This window comes from Vicia villosa, linkage group LG3 (assembly GCF_029867415.1).
Source record: "Vicia villosa cultivar HV-30 ecotype Madison, WI linkage group LG3, Vvil1.0, whole genome shotgun sequence".
Classification (NCBI taxonomy): Eukaryota; Viridiplantae; Streptophyta; class Magnoliopsida; order Fabales; family Fabaceae; genus Vicia; species Vicia villosa.
This window is the reverse complement of record NC_081182.1, coordinates 121,457,636-121,473,677: the sequence shown is the minus strand read 5'-3', so window position 1 is coordinate 121,473,677 and position 16,042 is coordinate 121,457,636. Positions and strand designations below refer to the sequence as shown.

The window sequence follows — 16,042 nt, the reverse complement described above, 5'->3', positions numbered from 1 at the left end:
CAGTCATCCAATAGAAACAAATCGTTTTGTCATGTCATATAAACTTTTTTTAAAATTACAGTCTGATTTGTCCTGATTCATGGTCGTGATTGGTTGACAGTGTAAAAAAAATTTACATGCATCACCCATTTTCTCTTATAATAAATAGTAATTTCTTTTACAAAATTAAGTAAATAATATTTTTTTACTCAATTAAATAAACAAACTTTTCTTCGATAGAAAACCAGACAGACTTGAGATGACAAAAACTTATAAAAACAAAATAAAGTAACACTTTTACTAAAATAAAAATAAAAATAAAAATAAAGTAACATATTTCAATTTGAAGTTGTCTGTCGAAGAATCCATTGGAAGTGTCGTACGAGCATGATCGACCCAAGATAATTAGATCTATGGTAAATATTAAAATGAGTTTTTTAATTATTATTCACAATTACATGGTATTATGATTATAAATAACAAATAATTACGAAAAAATATTATATTCTCTTAATTTTACCAATCAAATTAAGGTTGTGTTTGGTTCGAGATAGATGGAAGAGAGGGGATGAAATATTTATAATAAAACATGTTTGATTCAATTTTTGGGAGGAAAAAAGAAAGGAAAGGAGGGGAAAGAGAATGAAGTTTTAATCATTGCAATTTCTTTATTTTTTTTTATAATTTTTATTTTTATGTTTGTTTATGTTAGATTTTTTTCCCAATTTTATCATGTATTATATTATATTTTTCTTTATATTAAATTTTAAATATTTTTTGTTTATGTATTTAAAAATTATAATTACCACATAGTTTAACTATGTCAGAGAGTTATAGTATGAACTCAATTTTTTTTAACATTATATGCTTAGTTATAAATTTTTTAACCACTTAATATTATAAATTTTATTTTCAAAAATATATTTATGAATTTTTCACCTTTAAAAGTCATATCACTTATATAAGATCATTAAAAGATCATAAGGATAAAAATGTAAAATATTAATAAAATTCCTCTCCTCTCTCTTCCACCCCCTCTCCTCTTTTGAACCATACGTTTATTTGATTAAAAAAAATCTTTCACGTCCCTTCCCCTTTCTTTTCCTCCATTAAAATTTCCCTCATCCCCTCCTCTCATTTGAATCAAACAGATTCTAAACCTTCGATTGAATATTGTTATAATTATACTTAATAAATACTACAGTTTTTTAAAGGTCTAAAATTTCTTTAAGAACTATGTTTTGACCTAACTAGCTTGCATTATTCTTTTGCCGGCCTTGAATAATAGTAAACTAAGGTTGGTAAAGATAATTATTCTTCTACAAAATTGAACGTAAACGAGTGAGTCACCCATATTATACTTAATTTTAATTCGGAGTTGCATCTTCGAACGTTTATTCAATATATTTGGAGATGCATATCCAAATACACCCCATAGTATCCGAAATACAGACGTTTAAATAAACTCAATAATGAAGGATGGAAAAAATGTCTAGATTAAAAAATAAAAAACAACAAATTTTTATGACTAACTCACCAACTAATACATTAGGTTGAAACTTTCCCTCAAGTAAGGATGTCAAACTAAATATGTTGAGATGGTTTGCAGTGATGTCGGGAAAACCTGTAATCTTTATAGAAGTTGAACCATAAAATACCAACTTGAAACTATGAGTGGTTGATTTAAAAGAGAAATCATTATAGGAAACCTTGAAATTCTGCATGATGTAGGTACTTCCAACTGCAAGTGTAGACCTGTACTGTGAAACCAAATGTGGTGGTACAATTACTTGGATCATGTTAGACTAAAAATTCAAACATAAATAATAGGCATTAGACACAAATACGATTGAAAGGTAATAAACAACTTCAATATATATGTGTTGCTTTAAAAGTGACACATTAACCATACCTTTGCATCAACCAAAACCATTTCCAAGTGCTCATTGTTAGAGGCACTTGTGACACTCCCGTAAATCTTTACATCTAACATCAATCTTCTATAAATATTTGGAGTCATTTATATCCATGACATCTTCAATTGGGTGTGCCATTAGCTTGGTATGTAAACTGAAACAACAACAAAGATCAAAGAACGTTGAACAAATTTAAACGCCAACTTAAATAGATATCACATTTTCCATACAGTTAAAAGTGTGAACTTCAATGACAGCTCTGAAACATTATCTGAAACAGAACATGATGCAACTATCAACAATATTAAACACAGATTGAATAACATACAAGACTAATTAGAGTACAAAACTACATGAATTTTCCATACAGTTCAACGCAACGAGTGCTCCATGGCAAATATGGAACATTATCAATCATTGAACAACACCCATGGCAGCAACAAAAGATTACCAGAGATTGAACAAATTTCAACAACTTTTAACAAAGACTGAACAAAACCCATGGGTAATCCAAAAAACAAAGATTGAACAACATTTAAAACAAAGAAAAGGAGAAAATTGAAGAACAACAAAATGACTAACCAATGTTTTTACATGTGGCGATGATACGAATATATCCGGTGAGGGTGTTTGGCAGTGGGTAGGGTGAGATATGTAACACCCTTCTAAACCCCCGCGGAAATTATAATAAAGATCAGAGTGATTATACAACCAGGATGTTACAATTAATAAAATAAATAAAACTTTAAGTCGTTTGTCATGCTTTATTAGGAATAATCCAAAATATCAAAACACATGTTCAGCACAGCGTAAACTCATTCAACATTGTTATAAAACATCTCCGATAAAATCAACGGTACATAAACCAATAATGGCAAAACAGTGTATCACAAGTAACTCTAAGACTATCGATCCCAGTGTTACAAATCAGAGCATGACCGACACGACCTAACATAACCGGATAAACTCTACGAGTCATCCTCACTGATCGCTTAAGCCGCTACTTCAATCTGAAATCATCAAAGTAAGGGTGGGACTACATCATAATTAAATAGCATTATAAATCGTCAGATATAGAATTTCATAAGCAATTATCCACTCTACTTAGCATATTCAGATTTATCAATTCATACCAATCACAAGTACAAGTCAAAAGTATGCACCAATAACACCACACAATCATAACACCGGATTTCATCCTGACATGTCACAATTTATACAAAGACCATGCAGACTCTTATGCATGTGGTACCAAAATTCGTGAATCACATTCACAGGACTTCTCTCTGCGATACTGCCCTTCAAGTCGCTCACACCCCACATGGGCACAAGACTAACCTCATCGCTCACACCCCACATGGGCACACGATGACTACTTACTAATCTCCGCACAATGGGAATTAGCCACCAACGATCCACTCATCAACGGGATCCAACGCAAATGATTTATGAATGAATGCACACATATGACATACTTACAACATCACCGATCCGATGAACAACATCGTCTCACATAACTCAACATAGTTATCACCAACAAGTATGTACATGTATCATGCATCATTCAAAACAAATCAATCATCATCATTCATCAAAACACATGATAACAACATTTACCATGAATAACATCCATCTGCATCATCATTCATCAAAACACATGATAACCATATTTACCACGAACAACATCAATTTGCATAACAAGCAAAAGCAATCACATTATAACAACACACATATTGCACATATTCAATTATGCAAACAACAAATCATTGCACCTCATTAACTATGCAAAACAAGAATAACTACATTTGAAGAAAATGATACTTTTCAAAATAAAATCAAGTTATTGTTGTTTTCTTTATTTCATATGGTAGATCATTTAATTTAAGGAACAACGTCCAAAACGGCGTCTAAAACGGACTTACGGTTTGAAAATTAGAAGCTTTTAAAGTTAGAGTAGTTTTCAAAACGTGCTGCTGGAATTTGTACCGGAACCCGGTTCCTCCCACATGGGAACCGGTTCCTACGAACCCAGTAGCTGAAAAACATAATTGTTAAGGCTTTTATGCATCCCAAACACATACCAACTCATACCATTACGAAATTGATCACCAATAACATCAAAATACTCCAAATACATGATTCTAATGCACAAACAACATACCATAACACCATGTAACAATACTACATCATCAATTGCAGTCAATTCATCAAATCATGCATGTCAGTGTTGGAATTTCACAAAACCTAACATTCCAAATAGAGATTCTAATTCCTTAATTCAATCCTATCATCATCAAAATCATAATACCATATAATTAGAGTAATCACCCCTTACCTTAGCCAAATTCTTCATTTTGGTCCTCTTCCTCTTTGGTTCCTCTTTACGTTCCTCAGCTCTTCTCTTCAACTTCTCATTTTTCACGTTCTGACTCTTTTTCCTTATTTCCCTTATTTTATGAAAACATAAAATAGTTAGTAATGGGCTTACTCACTTAGCACCCCCATACTACTAACCTCACCATCCGGCCCAATGGCCCTTAATCCATAATTCTACAATAATTCAACCAAATACCAAAATAATTCTAATTAATAATTTAATTTCCAATTAAATTAAAATTAGAAAATATGGGGTGTTACAACTCTCCCCCACTAAAAGAGTTTTCGTCCTCGAAAACGTACTTCTAGTGAAAAGTTCCAGATAGGAGTCCTTCATCTAACTCTCTAGTTCCTAAGTAACATTCCCACCAGTCGATCATCAAAATCCATCTGATGTTACCAACAGAAAACATGTCTCATACATTCAAATCTCAACTCTTACTTCACATTTGACCATCCAAAGGTGTACCCCTCGTTATACCTCTAAAAGATTGACAACAATGGAACATTGAGGTATAGCCCATACAATACACCCAATAACTGAGTAATATAATTACACAACCATGGTATGACCACACCCGATCAACACTGCAGTAAGGCATTCCATCTACCGATCGTACCAACCTTAGACACACTTTTCCATCTGAGCGATGAAATAATACTTACACTTTTCACCAACTGCTTCCTTCAAGAAACTCGATAATAACATTTCTATACCATTGAATTTCAACTATCTGACTCCTCTCAAGTCATACCAGCAATTATCCAACACGTTATATTCTGCTTTTGCTGCACTATTTTGATTACTCATTACAATCATCATTACCAATTAGATTCCTCATTTTTACCCAATTCCGACTCTCTTTACTCATTCGTTCAAGAATCCTTCTTTATCATACATGGTACTAATCTACCACTTAGCAATACTTACTCACACTCAAAACAAAGTCCTGATTTACTTCCTCTATTTAAACATTCCTACCATCAGAACGAGTACACACAAGTAATTATAATCACACTCATCATCCTTAATATACCATTGCTTATAAAATAGCTCAAACTGAAGCCCGCTCTTTTCTAAGAATTAAATCAACTTCGTCCTTCATAGAGTATAATTCCTCATTATATCTGGAAATCTACAATAATACCTTACAACACTACAAAATTATTATAGCATCATATAGTATACACTCATCGCCTTAACTTCGCTGAATACATACTCGTTAACTACGTACAACCACGATAACATGTTCGTCATCTCGGCAATTTATTCAAAAGAGTTTTAATTCTCTAGCGCGACATCCTTGCATCCACCAGATTCTAAATCCAACATATAGATCAATTCATGTTCTTTACGTAGGCTCCCGGCATATTAATTCCTCACTGCCCACGAGTAGTATTCGCACACTACTCCACATCACACTTTTGCTGCGCGACTCTGATTACCCGTCTTAATTCATCATCCAATATATTGCACTCTTTCATATTCACTTCTTCATAAATTCACACAGCATGGTGAGTGATTATTTTCACAGTTTAACATCCATCACAACTCATACCATTAAGGTAACAAAACAAGTTCATCCCATTCATATGATTCCATCTACTACCAACATGAGATTTAGGGTGATCAAGTCCTAAATTTGTCAATAGATAGTTGACAACCATATTTAAGCATAAACCGTCGTCACTACATAATAGTGTCCCTTTTCCGAGTTTGCACCCAAACTCATTAACATCGTCATAGTAATTCACCTTGAGTCTTTACAAATCGCACGCTTTCCTCTCATTGGATCTTATCGGTGAGACAACAACATCCAAACATTTTACACAATCCACTTCGTAGTCACTTAGCATCACACGCTTGTTAAGTACTTCCAACTTCACAATCACTAATATACTCGTACATTACTATTTATCTCGTTCCAATCAAAATCCTCGTCTTAGCAAAAGACCGCGACAACATTCATACTCCTGGTTTCACCCTAAATCCCATGACATCTTTTGCTTCCAAGTATCATTCCACTTGGAATCTCAACAAAGTCTTCCTCACCTCAATAGGTGTTAGAAATCCTTTATAACTCTTCTTTTATACATGTCGTTGCTTTGGCATCACAAATACGACTTCAAATGTTCCCGAAGTTTGTTCCACCTTTCCTACTAATTCACTCCTCACTAAAATCCATCGGAACTCAAATCATATTTATTATCGAACATCTGATCAACTTATTCCTCAACAACAAGTTCTACTCAATTTCGTTTCAAACAACCGCGGTAGTAGGCATTCCTATTCAACAAGTTTCAGGCTTCCTTAACCGAATTCAAAATCTCTCTTTGTAGGATCACTCTACTGTATTTATAACTCTTCTATAGGGTATAACATAATCTCTCCTCTTCGTGGGTTCAAACGACATATTAATCCGACACTCGGAACTCAAGATATGAATTTTCCATCGTTATCCGAAAATGCAACACCGACGCCATGTAGCGACACTCTAAACGATATTTCCAAAACCCCTCAAATGGTATATTCAATTCTTAAAATTACTTCTCAATAAACCTTCTCATTATTCTTTCAATCCGTTCAACTCTGACGCTGAAGTCTCGTGCGGTACCCACGAACAAGTCTAGTTCTAAGAACAAGTGTAACCGTAACTTCACCTCTTTCTAACATCATACTGACACAATTAAATATGTTACAGCTGCTGCAACCATTTTTATAACAAAGTTCATCTCGTTATCTTTCTGACGCTTCAAACGGAACTCAAATCGGATGTCTAGAACTCCAGTTATGAATTTTCGAAGTTTCATAACGATTCAACAACTTTCCTGCGTTTTTGTTACGGGAATTCCGCTCTAAAACTCATCATCTTCAAATCAATCACATTCCAAACAGCCCCTTATCATATCTCTTTGCTTCCAAACACTCTTATAACTTTAGCAACACAATCCCATCTCCGAAGTTCGATTTCTGAACTATCATCGCATCAATCCTCCTTGCAAGCTTGTAACTGAACCTCTTCCGAGACGCAAGGCTACTCAACTGACAACTTCGCAGTCCACCAGAAGAGCTGATACATTGCAACTTTCTAATTTACCTCTCCCACAAATAATCATCAATTACATCTAATCATCCTCCTTCAAGATGCTCCAACTTAATTACCAGTCAAGTCTTAATCCCAAGTCACCTTCGATTCGGGAAACAGCAACTCCAACAACGCTTGCACTGTTGCCAACAACATCCTACTGAACCAATCATCTAACAACCGAAGCATAATCGGGAAGTGAAGCTTCTCCCCCACTTGTTTCAATCCAACACCTGCAACAAAATAACCAAGTACCGACAGTGATTCACTCACATGTCGCATACCAAGGGATAATATGCCGACAGTATTCAACTATCGTGCAACTCAACTGACTCTACAATTGGTCGGACGGACCGACCTACTTTGATACCACTATTGTAACACCCTTCTAAACCCCCGCGGAAATTATAATAAAGATCAGAGTGATTATACAACCAGGATGTTACAATTAATAAAATAAAAAAAACTTTAAGTCATTTGTCATGCTTTATTAGTGTAGCAACCTGCCCTAAAATTGAAAGGTTTAGAGTCGTCACCTATTCTGAAGGGCGAATAGGAAACCCTACGCAGATGTGAGATTCAGGGTAAGTTATTATAATCAGGTTGAGGGAAGGTGTTAGGCACCCTCAACCCTTTCCTAAAGGCTAACATTGTAAAGATAAGGTTTATGGCAATAATTATGAGGTTTATAGCTAATGAATTGAAAAAAGGTAAAAAATAAGATTTAAGAATGAACTGAAATTATAGGGGGGAAGACTCGCCTTGTTACCAAGTGCCTACGTACCTCCTTATGGAGGATCAGAGTCAACGTAGTTCGGGCACAGGGTTGTACGCCTTAGGATTGAATTCGTGGTTTGAAATTGTTTTAAAGGCTTTTTGAATGGCCTATCGTAGTTTTGAAATTTGTTTTGAAAGGTGAAAATATTTTGAGGCTTGGCGTACAACCCTGATTTGATTTGGCACCGTTAGATGCGGTGACCAATAGGTTTGGTCAGTATAGCTAACGGATTACGGGGCATTGCTGATTACTCAGATCGATAGATTGATCGTCGCGGGCAGCAAATTAAAATGTATTTTAATTTGTGTATTTTTATCTCTCGTCTAAAGCGACTAATAGATTTAGTCGGGTCGAGGTGAGAATTAATGAGAGTTAATTAAATAATTATTTCTCATCTACAACGACTAATAGATTTAGTCGGCTCGAGGAGAAATTAAATTGAATCAAAAAAACAAACAATCAACCAATTAACGTTTTAAGATTAATTAATTTAAATGTTATCATTTTTTATGTTATCATTTTTTTATGTGAAAATTTAGGGGTGTAAATAGAGAAAGAGATTTGGGCCCATTAGTTTCTTTTCTTTTGCGCAAGGGGGGGTGTATTTTTGTTTAAGGGTAGCAATTATAGGGTGTGTGGATAGTAAAGGGCCAAGCCCATTAGTATTTTAGATCCGTCAGGATCCTATGCGACGCAGGTGCTCGCATTGGAATGTGTTACAGGGTATGATGCGTTAGATCTGGCCCTAAGCTGATCAGATGGTCTGCATGCGCGTATGATAAGGGCGTACGATATGGAAGGCACACTGGATCATGTCCAGTGATGCTGCCAAGTGGCCATGGGAGGCCAAGTGGCACTAATCTAACGGCGGGGAAAATCGGATCCATCAAAGCAAATCGGATCCACTCTCTCTCTTTCTCGTTACCCCTTTCAAGCTCTCTCTCTAAGGCCCTCTCCCAAGAACACGCACCCAGGAAACACCCCGCCCCACCGTGAACCACCCTTGGCCCCACCGTAAAATTCCAGTCTCCGGTTGAGTTTCAACCGTGAAACTCATGCGTTCAATCCCTCTCCCACCCAGAATACCCAGAAGGATGAAGATCTTGCAGATCTTCATATCCTCTGAACCCCCACATTCATACAAGCCCAGATAATTGAACAAACCTTCAAACATTTATGAACCCTAACCCCATTCGTTAGAACCCTAGCCCTAATAACCATGAGTCTCACGAACCCTAAACCCCCAAAAGTTCCAGATTCACATCATAAACCCCAAATCGAACATGCAGATCAAGACTATTAAGTTATGTGATTCAATTTACAATACCTTATGTCTTGAATGTTGGATCGTGTAAGCTCCTTTCGCTAATCCTCTTCCCCTCTCACTTTTCGCAGGTACGATGAAGCTAGGGTTCGTTTGTATTCGCGGCGGCCTTCAAGCGCTTCTCCAGAAATTTCTCCGACCCCTTCTTCTGTTTCCTTCTTTTCAATTTATAGTATTAGGGTTTAATTCGTTTAGGAAATGTTAGATTTAAGTTAGAGATTTGATTAGGTTAGATTAGATTTGTTTCAGAATTGATTCATTGTAATCTTATCTTGATTAATGAAGATTTTATTTTATTTCTTTTGTTATGAATTGATTTCCGTTTTATTCATTTTGTTAAGATTCAATTTGTGTTTAAGATTTGATTGAAGATTGGATTCAATGCTAGGATTTGATTCTGAAGATTCATGTTCATGGGCCTGGGCGTTTGGTTTCCAGATCTAGGGTTTGTGTGTTGCAGCGGCGGCCATTGCTGTGAGGAGGAAGATGGTGCACAGGACGCGGGTCGGTTTGACCCGGTCCGTCCCTGGTCCATGCTTGGCCTAGTACCCGAGTCTTTGGCCCAGTAACATCAATTCGTTTTGGCCCACGAGCAACAAAAACAACAAAAACCCAATAATCCACTTAACTTATTTAATTTACTTAAATTAGTTAATTAATTAATTAGTAGCAATAAACCAGTTAACTAATAATTTTAGTAATAAAAATTAAATAAAACCCTAATGGAAATGATTAACCTTAATAATGAGATTACTATAATTTAGCTCCTATTTATTTAGAAACAAAATTATATAATAATCCTACCAATAATAATAATCTAATTAGTGATTAATGATGATAATGTTATTTAGTGGGAATGCACAAGGATAATAAAAATAAGGAAATGACGAGGAACAGATGGGCCCAAAATGAATTGAACCTTAAATATTTGCAGTTCATACCTCTACTTATTTTAAACCAATTTATACGGGAATTTTATAGGAGATCGAGTTTAATAATAGGTATACTAAACCCTATGGCTCCTAATTTTTAACGCCCTTAATAAATTGAAACGGGAATCACATCGGGTAAATTTTGGGGTATGACAGCTGCCCCTATTTAATTATCTTGGATTGAATAGCGTGAGAATACGCAGGTCTCACGCTTTTCGGATTGAAGAGTTATTAAATAATGGAAGACCCCTAAATTTACCTCGTGCTTGAGTGTGAGTGAGAGAATCGTCCTGCTACAGCCTGAGTCTTACATAGCGAGGACTTGCCGTTAGTTGTGTAATTAGCTTACTGTATTGCCAACAAACTTTCGCAGTTTGTGAACCCCACTTACTATAGTTCTAGTAAGTTTTCACAGTTTATAAACCCCACAAGGATCACTCGCTATAGTTCTAGCAAGTTCATCTGCACCAATAGGATTACTTGTCATAACTCTGACTAGCTCACCTGCACTATTCGGATCATTTGTCCTAGTTCGGACAAATTTTACCTACGCCATTTGGATTATTTGTCCTGGTTTGGACAAATCTCGCCTACACCATTAGGATCACCTGTCCTGGTTCGGACAAATTTTACCTGCACCATTAGGATCATTTGCCCTGGTTCGGACAAATTCACCTGCACCATTTAGGATAATTTGCTATGCTTATAGCAACTTCACCTGCTCCATTTAGGCTAATTTGCTATGCTTATAGCAGACTCACCTGCACCAATAGGATCCTTTGTGAGGGTTATCGCAAATTCACCTGCACCATTAGGATCATTTGCGAGGGTTATCGCAAATTCACCTGCACCATTGGATCGCTTACCCCGGTTCGGGCAAGTTTACCTGCGTAGAAGTTGTTCTTTTTTTGTATGTGTATGCACCATGTGTATGCACCATGTGTATGCACCATGTGTATGCATCATGTGCATGCATATGCCCCTGTTGTTTGTATAATGTATGTGCATGAATGTTTACACATGCAAGTGTTGCGTGTATGCAAATGAGTATGTATGATAACTCCAACACCTTATCTCCTTATCACCCATTGCCTTTGTTTAACCCCTTTCGAAGTGTTTGTGAATCCTAGCTCGGATTGTATTTGAATGACCCACTGATATTATCCTTTGTGAAAGAGTTATATTAGATCAGAGTGATCGCAGCGTAGGGCGTATGTAGCCTTCCGGAGGTTTCGTAGTTTTATCCTATTGCTTTTGTGTTGAAAGTTTGTAAGTTTCTCATGTTAAATCCAAGTTAAAGCTTATGAAAATAATTTAATCTTTGCAAATGGTATTGAAATGAGAAAGAAAGCGTAGTATGCAAGAAAAGAAATTTGTATTGATATTGCCTTGAATTGGCGAGTGTACAAAAATGCAAGAAAAGAAAATGACAAATAGAAATGATATCAATACTGCCGTTGGTCCTTTGTTATCAAGGGTCCCAATAATCCTTCGACCTTAGAAGTAGATGATTGCACGAATCCCTATCCTTCGTAGTCTATATTCAGCTTATGACCAATAATCCTGCCTTTGCTAGGCGTAATTCTTGACCGCATCAGAATTGATTGGGTGCGGTAGCTCGTCCCCATCCATTGTAGTGAGAACTAACGCTCCTCCTGAGAACACCGTTTTTACAATATATGGACCTTCGTAGTTCGGTGTCCATTTTCCACGGGCGTCAAGTCGAGGTAATAGTATTTTCTTGAGAACAATATCACCTTCTTTGTAAGTTCGAGGACGAACCTTTTTATCGAACGCCTTTTTCATCCTTTTCTGATAGAGTTGCCCGTGACACAAAGTCGTCAGTCGCTTTTCTTCAACGAGGTTAAGCTGATCGAAACGAGTTTTTACCCATTCCGATTCTTCTAACTTTGTGTCAGCCAGGACTCTTAATGAAGGAATCTCCACTTCGATAGGGAGGACTGCTTCCATGCCGTAAACCAAAGAGAATGGTGTTGCTCCTGTAGATGTGCGCACCGAGGTTCCGTAACCGTATAGGGCGAAGGGAAGCATTTCGTGCCAATCCTTGTATGTTTTCACCATCTTTTGTATTATCTTTTTGATATTTTTATTTGCAGCTTCGACAGCGCCGTTCATCTTAGGCCTGTATGGTGAAGAATTGTGGTGTTCAATCTTGAACTCCTCGCACAGCTCCCTCATCATGTTGTTGTTTAGATTCGACCCATTGTCGGTGATAATCCTGTTTGGAACCCCATACCGGCATATGATGTTATGCTTGATGAACCGAGTGACTACTTGTCTCGTCACGTTGGTGTAAGAAGCAGCTTCGACCCATTTGGTGAAATAGTCTATGGCCACCCATATGAATCGGTGTCCATTTGAGGCTTTCGGTTCGATCATCCCTATCATGTCAATCCCCCACATTGCGAACGACCACGGTGAACTCAGAACGTTCAACGGATTTGGCGGTACATGTACTTTATCAGCGTAAATCTGGCACTTGTGACATGTTCTTGCATATTGGAAACAGTCAGCTTCCATTGTTAACCAGTAATACCCCGCTCGTAGTATTTTTCTAGCCATTGAGTGTCCATTTGCATGAGTTTCGAAGGTTCCTTCATGTACTTCTCTGATAATCTCCTTGGCCTCATTTTTATCCACACACCTTAGTAACACCGAGTCGTAATTTCTTTTGTATAGGATATTTCCGCTCAGGAAGAACTTAGCTGCCAATCTCCTTAGTGTCTTTTTATCAATCGTGGAGACGTTCTCCGGGTATTCTTGTTTCTCCAAGTACCTTTTGATATCGTGGTACCATGGTTTGTTGTCAGACTGCTCCTCGATTGTGAGACAATAAGCAGGCTCATCAAAGTGTCTAACCGTTATCCGTGGTTCGTGGTTTGGCCAGGTCACTTTGAACATAGAGGAAAGTGTTGCTAATGCGTCAGCCATTTGATTTTCTTCCCTTGGGATATGAGTAAAAGTGATCGTCTCAAACTCAGCCATTAACTCCAGTATAAGGTCTCGATATGGGATTAGCTTTGAATCTCGAGTATCCCATTCTTTGTTGACTTGGTGGATTACTAGTGCTGAATCCCCGTACACCTCAAGCAATTTAATCCTTAGATCGATTGTCGCTTCTAACCCCAATATGCATGCTTCATATTCTGCAATGTTGTTGGTGCAGTCAAAGCATAGTCTTGCAGTGAAGGGTAAGTGCCGATTGTCAGGAGATGTCAAGACTGCCCCTATATCATGTCCTAGTGCATTTGAAGCGCCATCGAACGTAAGTGTCCATATTGCCCCCGGTTCAGGTCCTTCGTCGGGGCCTGGTATTTCGTAGTCCCTTACCACCATGATATCTTCGTCAGGAAAGTCGAACTTCATAGATTGGTATTCTTCGAGGGGATGATGAGCAAGATGTTCTGCCAGTACACTCCCTTTTATCGCCTTTTGGGTGACGTATTGTATGTCGTATTCTGACAACAACATTTGCCATCTTGCAATTCTACCTGTGAGAGCCTGCTTTTCGAACACGTATTTCAAAGGATCCATTCTCGTTATCAGCCATGTGGAATGGTTCAGCATATATTGCCTTAGACGTTTGGAGGCCCATGCTAGGGCACAACATGTCTTTTCCAATGGTGAATATCGAAACTCGCAATCCGTGAATTTCTTGCTTAGATAGTAGATAGCGTGTTCTTTCCTGCCTGTTTCATCCTGTTGCCCCAGTACGCACCCCATAGACCTCTCGAGAACTGTGAGGTACATGATCAGTGGTCTCCCTGGTACAGGAGGTAAGAGTATCGGTGATTCTTGCAAGTAGTTCTTGTCATACCCCAATTTTGCCCCGAATTTTAAATTCATCCTTAATTCATACCATGAGGCTTGCCCTTATCATCCTGCGTCATTACATCATACACATTTCATATAGTCATGATCCATTAGTTAAAATTTCATCAGCATTCCATAACTCATTGGCATTTAAGATTTCATAATATTTAAGATTTTATAATTTTTGTTTAGTTGGCATTTTAGTCCTCTTTAATATTAGTTTTCTAGTTGATTTTTGTTTACATTATTTTTGTAGTTTTTTTGTTTTTTTTTTATTCCAAGACATTTTAGATTGGATTTATTAGTTAAAATCATATTTTAACTACTAATACCAACCTGAATGATTTGAGATAAGAATTAAAATAATTCAATTATCATTAAATCAGTCGCAAAAAAGGACATTTCTAATAACAAAAGTGTTAACAAAAATTACAGTTATCACACAAAAACCAGTAATTACACAAATACAATTCAAATGAGCTGCATAAGTTTCTCCAGTCACATTTCCAACATTTGTATCACCATCATTTATCATGTATAGCAGCTCCATCAAATTTCCCCCCAAAACCAATGCTAATTCCTCTATAAAGGAGGAGCAACAACAGATGGAAAAGAAGGGGAGGAAAAACGAAAAAAAGAAAACCTCACCACACCGCAAAATCCGCAGCCTTCAGAAATCAGCCTCAACAACAACCCCAACCTCTGCTGAATTCAAACCGAAAATACACACAAAAATACAGAGAACATACAACCTAATCTCACCCTCTTCAATCACTCATCCACAACACACAATCGCACAGAACAAAAACCGAATCACACCCACGCAAGAACTCACTCAACCCACCATAATCATAAACTCAAACCACAGAAGGAATAGCGCACAAATCGCGGAAAGGAAGACGAACAAGAATCGCAGAACAAGTTCAAGCAACAGAAGAAGTTGATCGAAGGAGATCAAGAGGAATTCGAAATGTAACGTACCTGTGTTCTTTCATTTTTCCTTTTCCGTTAATTTTTCTTTTCAATCGATTGAAATCTGTATCTTGTAAATCTCTGCGGAATCGTTTTGAAAAGGGGTTAGGGTTCTTGCTTGATTTGAATTTTGTTTTTGATATGAGAGAATCGCGAGATACCGAGAGAGATTTTGAGAGGTGTGAGAGTTTCATATTGTTGTTCTTTCATTTTCTTCACTGATGTTAGAAATGAGAGAGAGCAGAGCGTAGATATCGTGAGAGAGGAGAGTTTCACGGTTTGAAGAATCAAGCTGTCATGTTCCTAGGGTTTTCTTTGAACCCGAATTTGGTGAAGTGGAAGGGGCTCTCGGATCCGGTTCAGACCGGTCCGGCCCAACTGGTTTTTATTTGCTGTATTTAGTTTTTATTTTGTTTTTCATGGGCCAGCATTTTCCAATCGGGCCTTACTTCAATAATACAACTTAAGTTTATTTGTTTTAACTACATGATTTAGTTAGTTAAGTATTTAATTATTTTATTAAATTGATTAAATTTATTTTAGTCGATTTAATTTTGTTAATTAAATTTTTAATAACTCAATTAATTAGTTAAGTGCATTTTAATTAATTAAGAAAATTCACACCCAAAAAATATTTTCATTCAAATAAACTTCTCATCGAGTCCATTTCAAACATCATCACAAAAACTCAAATCATTTCAAACTCATTATTTCATTTTTTCGCCCAAGCGCGAAGTCTTTTCTTCGCCCAAGTGCAAATTTCACCCAAGTGTGAATCTCATTTCAAAAATTGTCTTTTCCGCTCAAGTGCGATTAGACCCATTTCATAAACCCTAAAACGCTTG

The 16,042-nt window shown here is 36.8% G+C and overlaps 1 protein-coding gene across 4 annotated transcripts; it reads right to left on the bottom strand.

Moving 5' to 3' along the window:
- Window positions 1-1,089: 1,089 nt before the first annotated feature.
- Window positions 1,090-15,556, bottom strand: LOC131662405 (uncharacterized). 4 transcript variants are annotated; one of them, XR_009301556.1, is made up of 3 exons: window positions 15,207-15,551; window positions 1,892-2,049; window positions 1,090-1,739 (listed from the first exon to the last, which is right to left on the bottom strand). XR_009301556.1 is itself a non-coding variant. In XM_058932186.1 (2 exons), exon 2 carries the CDS (start codon window positions 14,256-14,258, stop codon window positions 11,964-11,966), a length of 2,295 nt encoding a protein of 764 aa, XP_058788169.1. In that variant the 5' UTR covers window positions 14,259-14,293; window positions 15,207-15,552; the 3' UTR covers window positions 2,920-11,963. The 4 variants fall into 4 exon arrangements, 1 of the variants encoding a protein (XP_058788169.1); XR_009301557.1 differs by having other exon boundaries at window positions 1,090-1,734; XR_009301555.1 differs by having other exon boundaries at window positions 1,090-2,049; window positions 15,207-15,556.
- Window positions 15,557-16,042: the final 486 nt, after the last annotated feature.

Excerpts from the sequence above, each read along its gene's own strand:
- LOC131662405 (XM_058932186.1), bottom strand. The coding sequence starts at position 14,258 with ATGAATTTAAAATTCGGGGCAAAATTGGGGTATGACAAGAACTACTTG.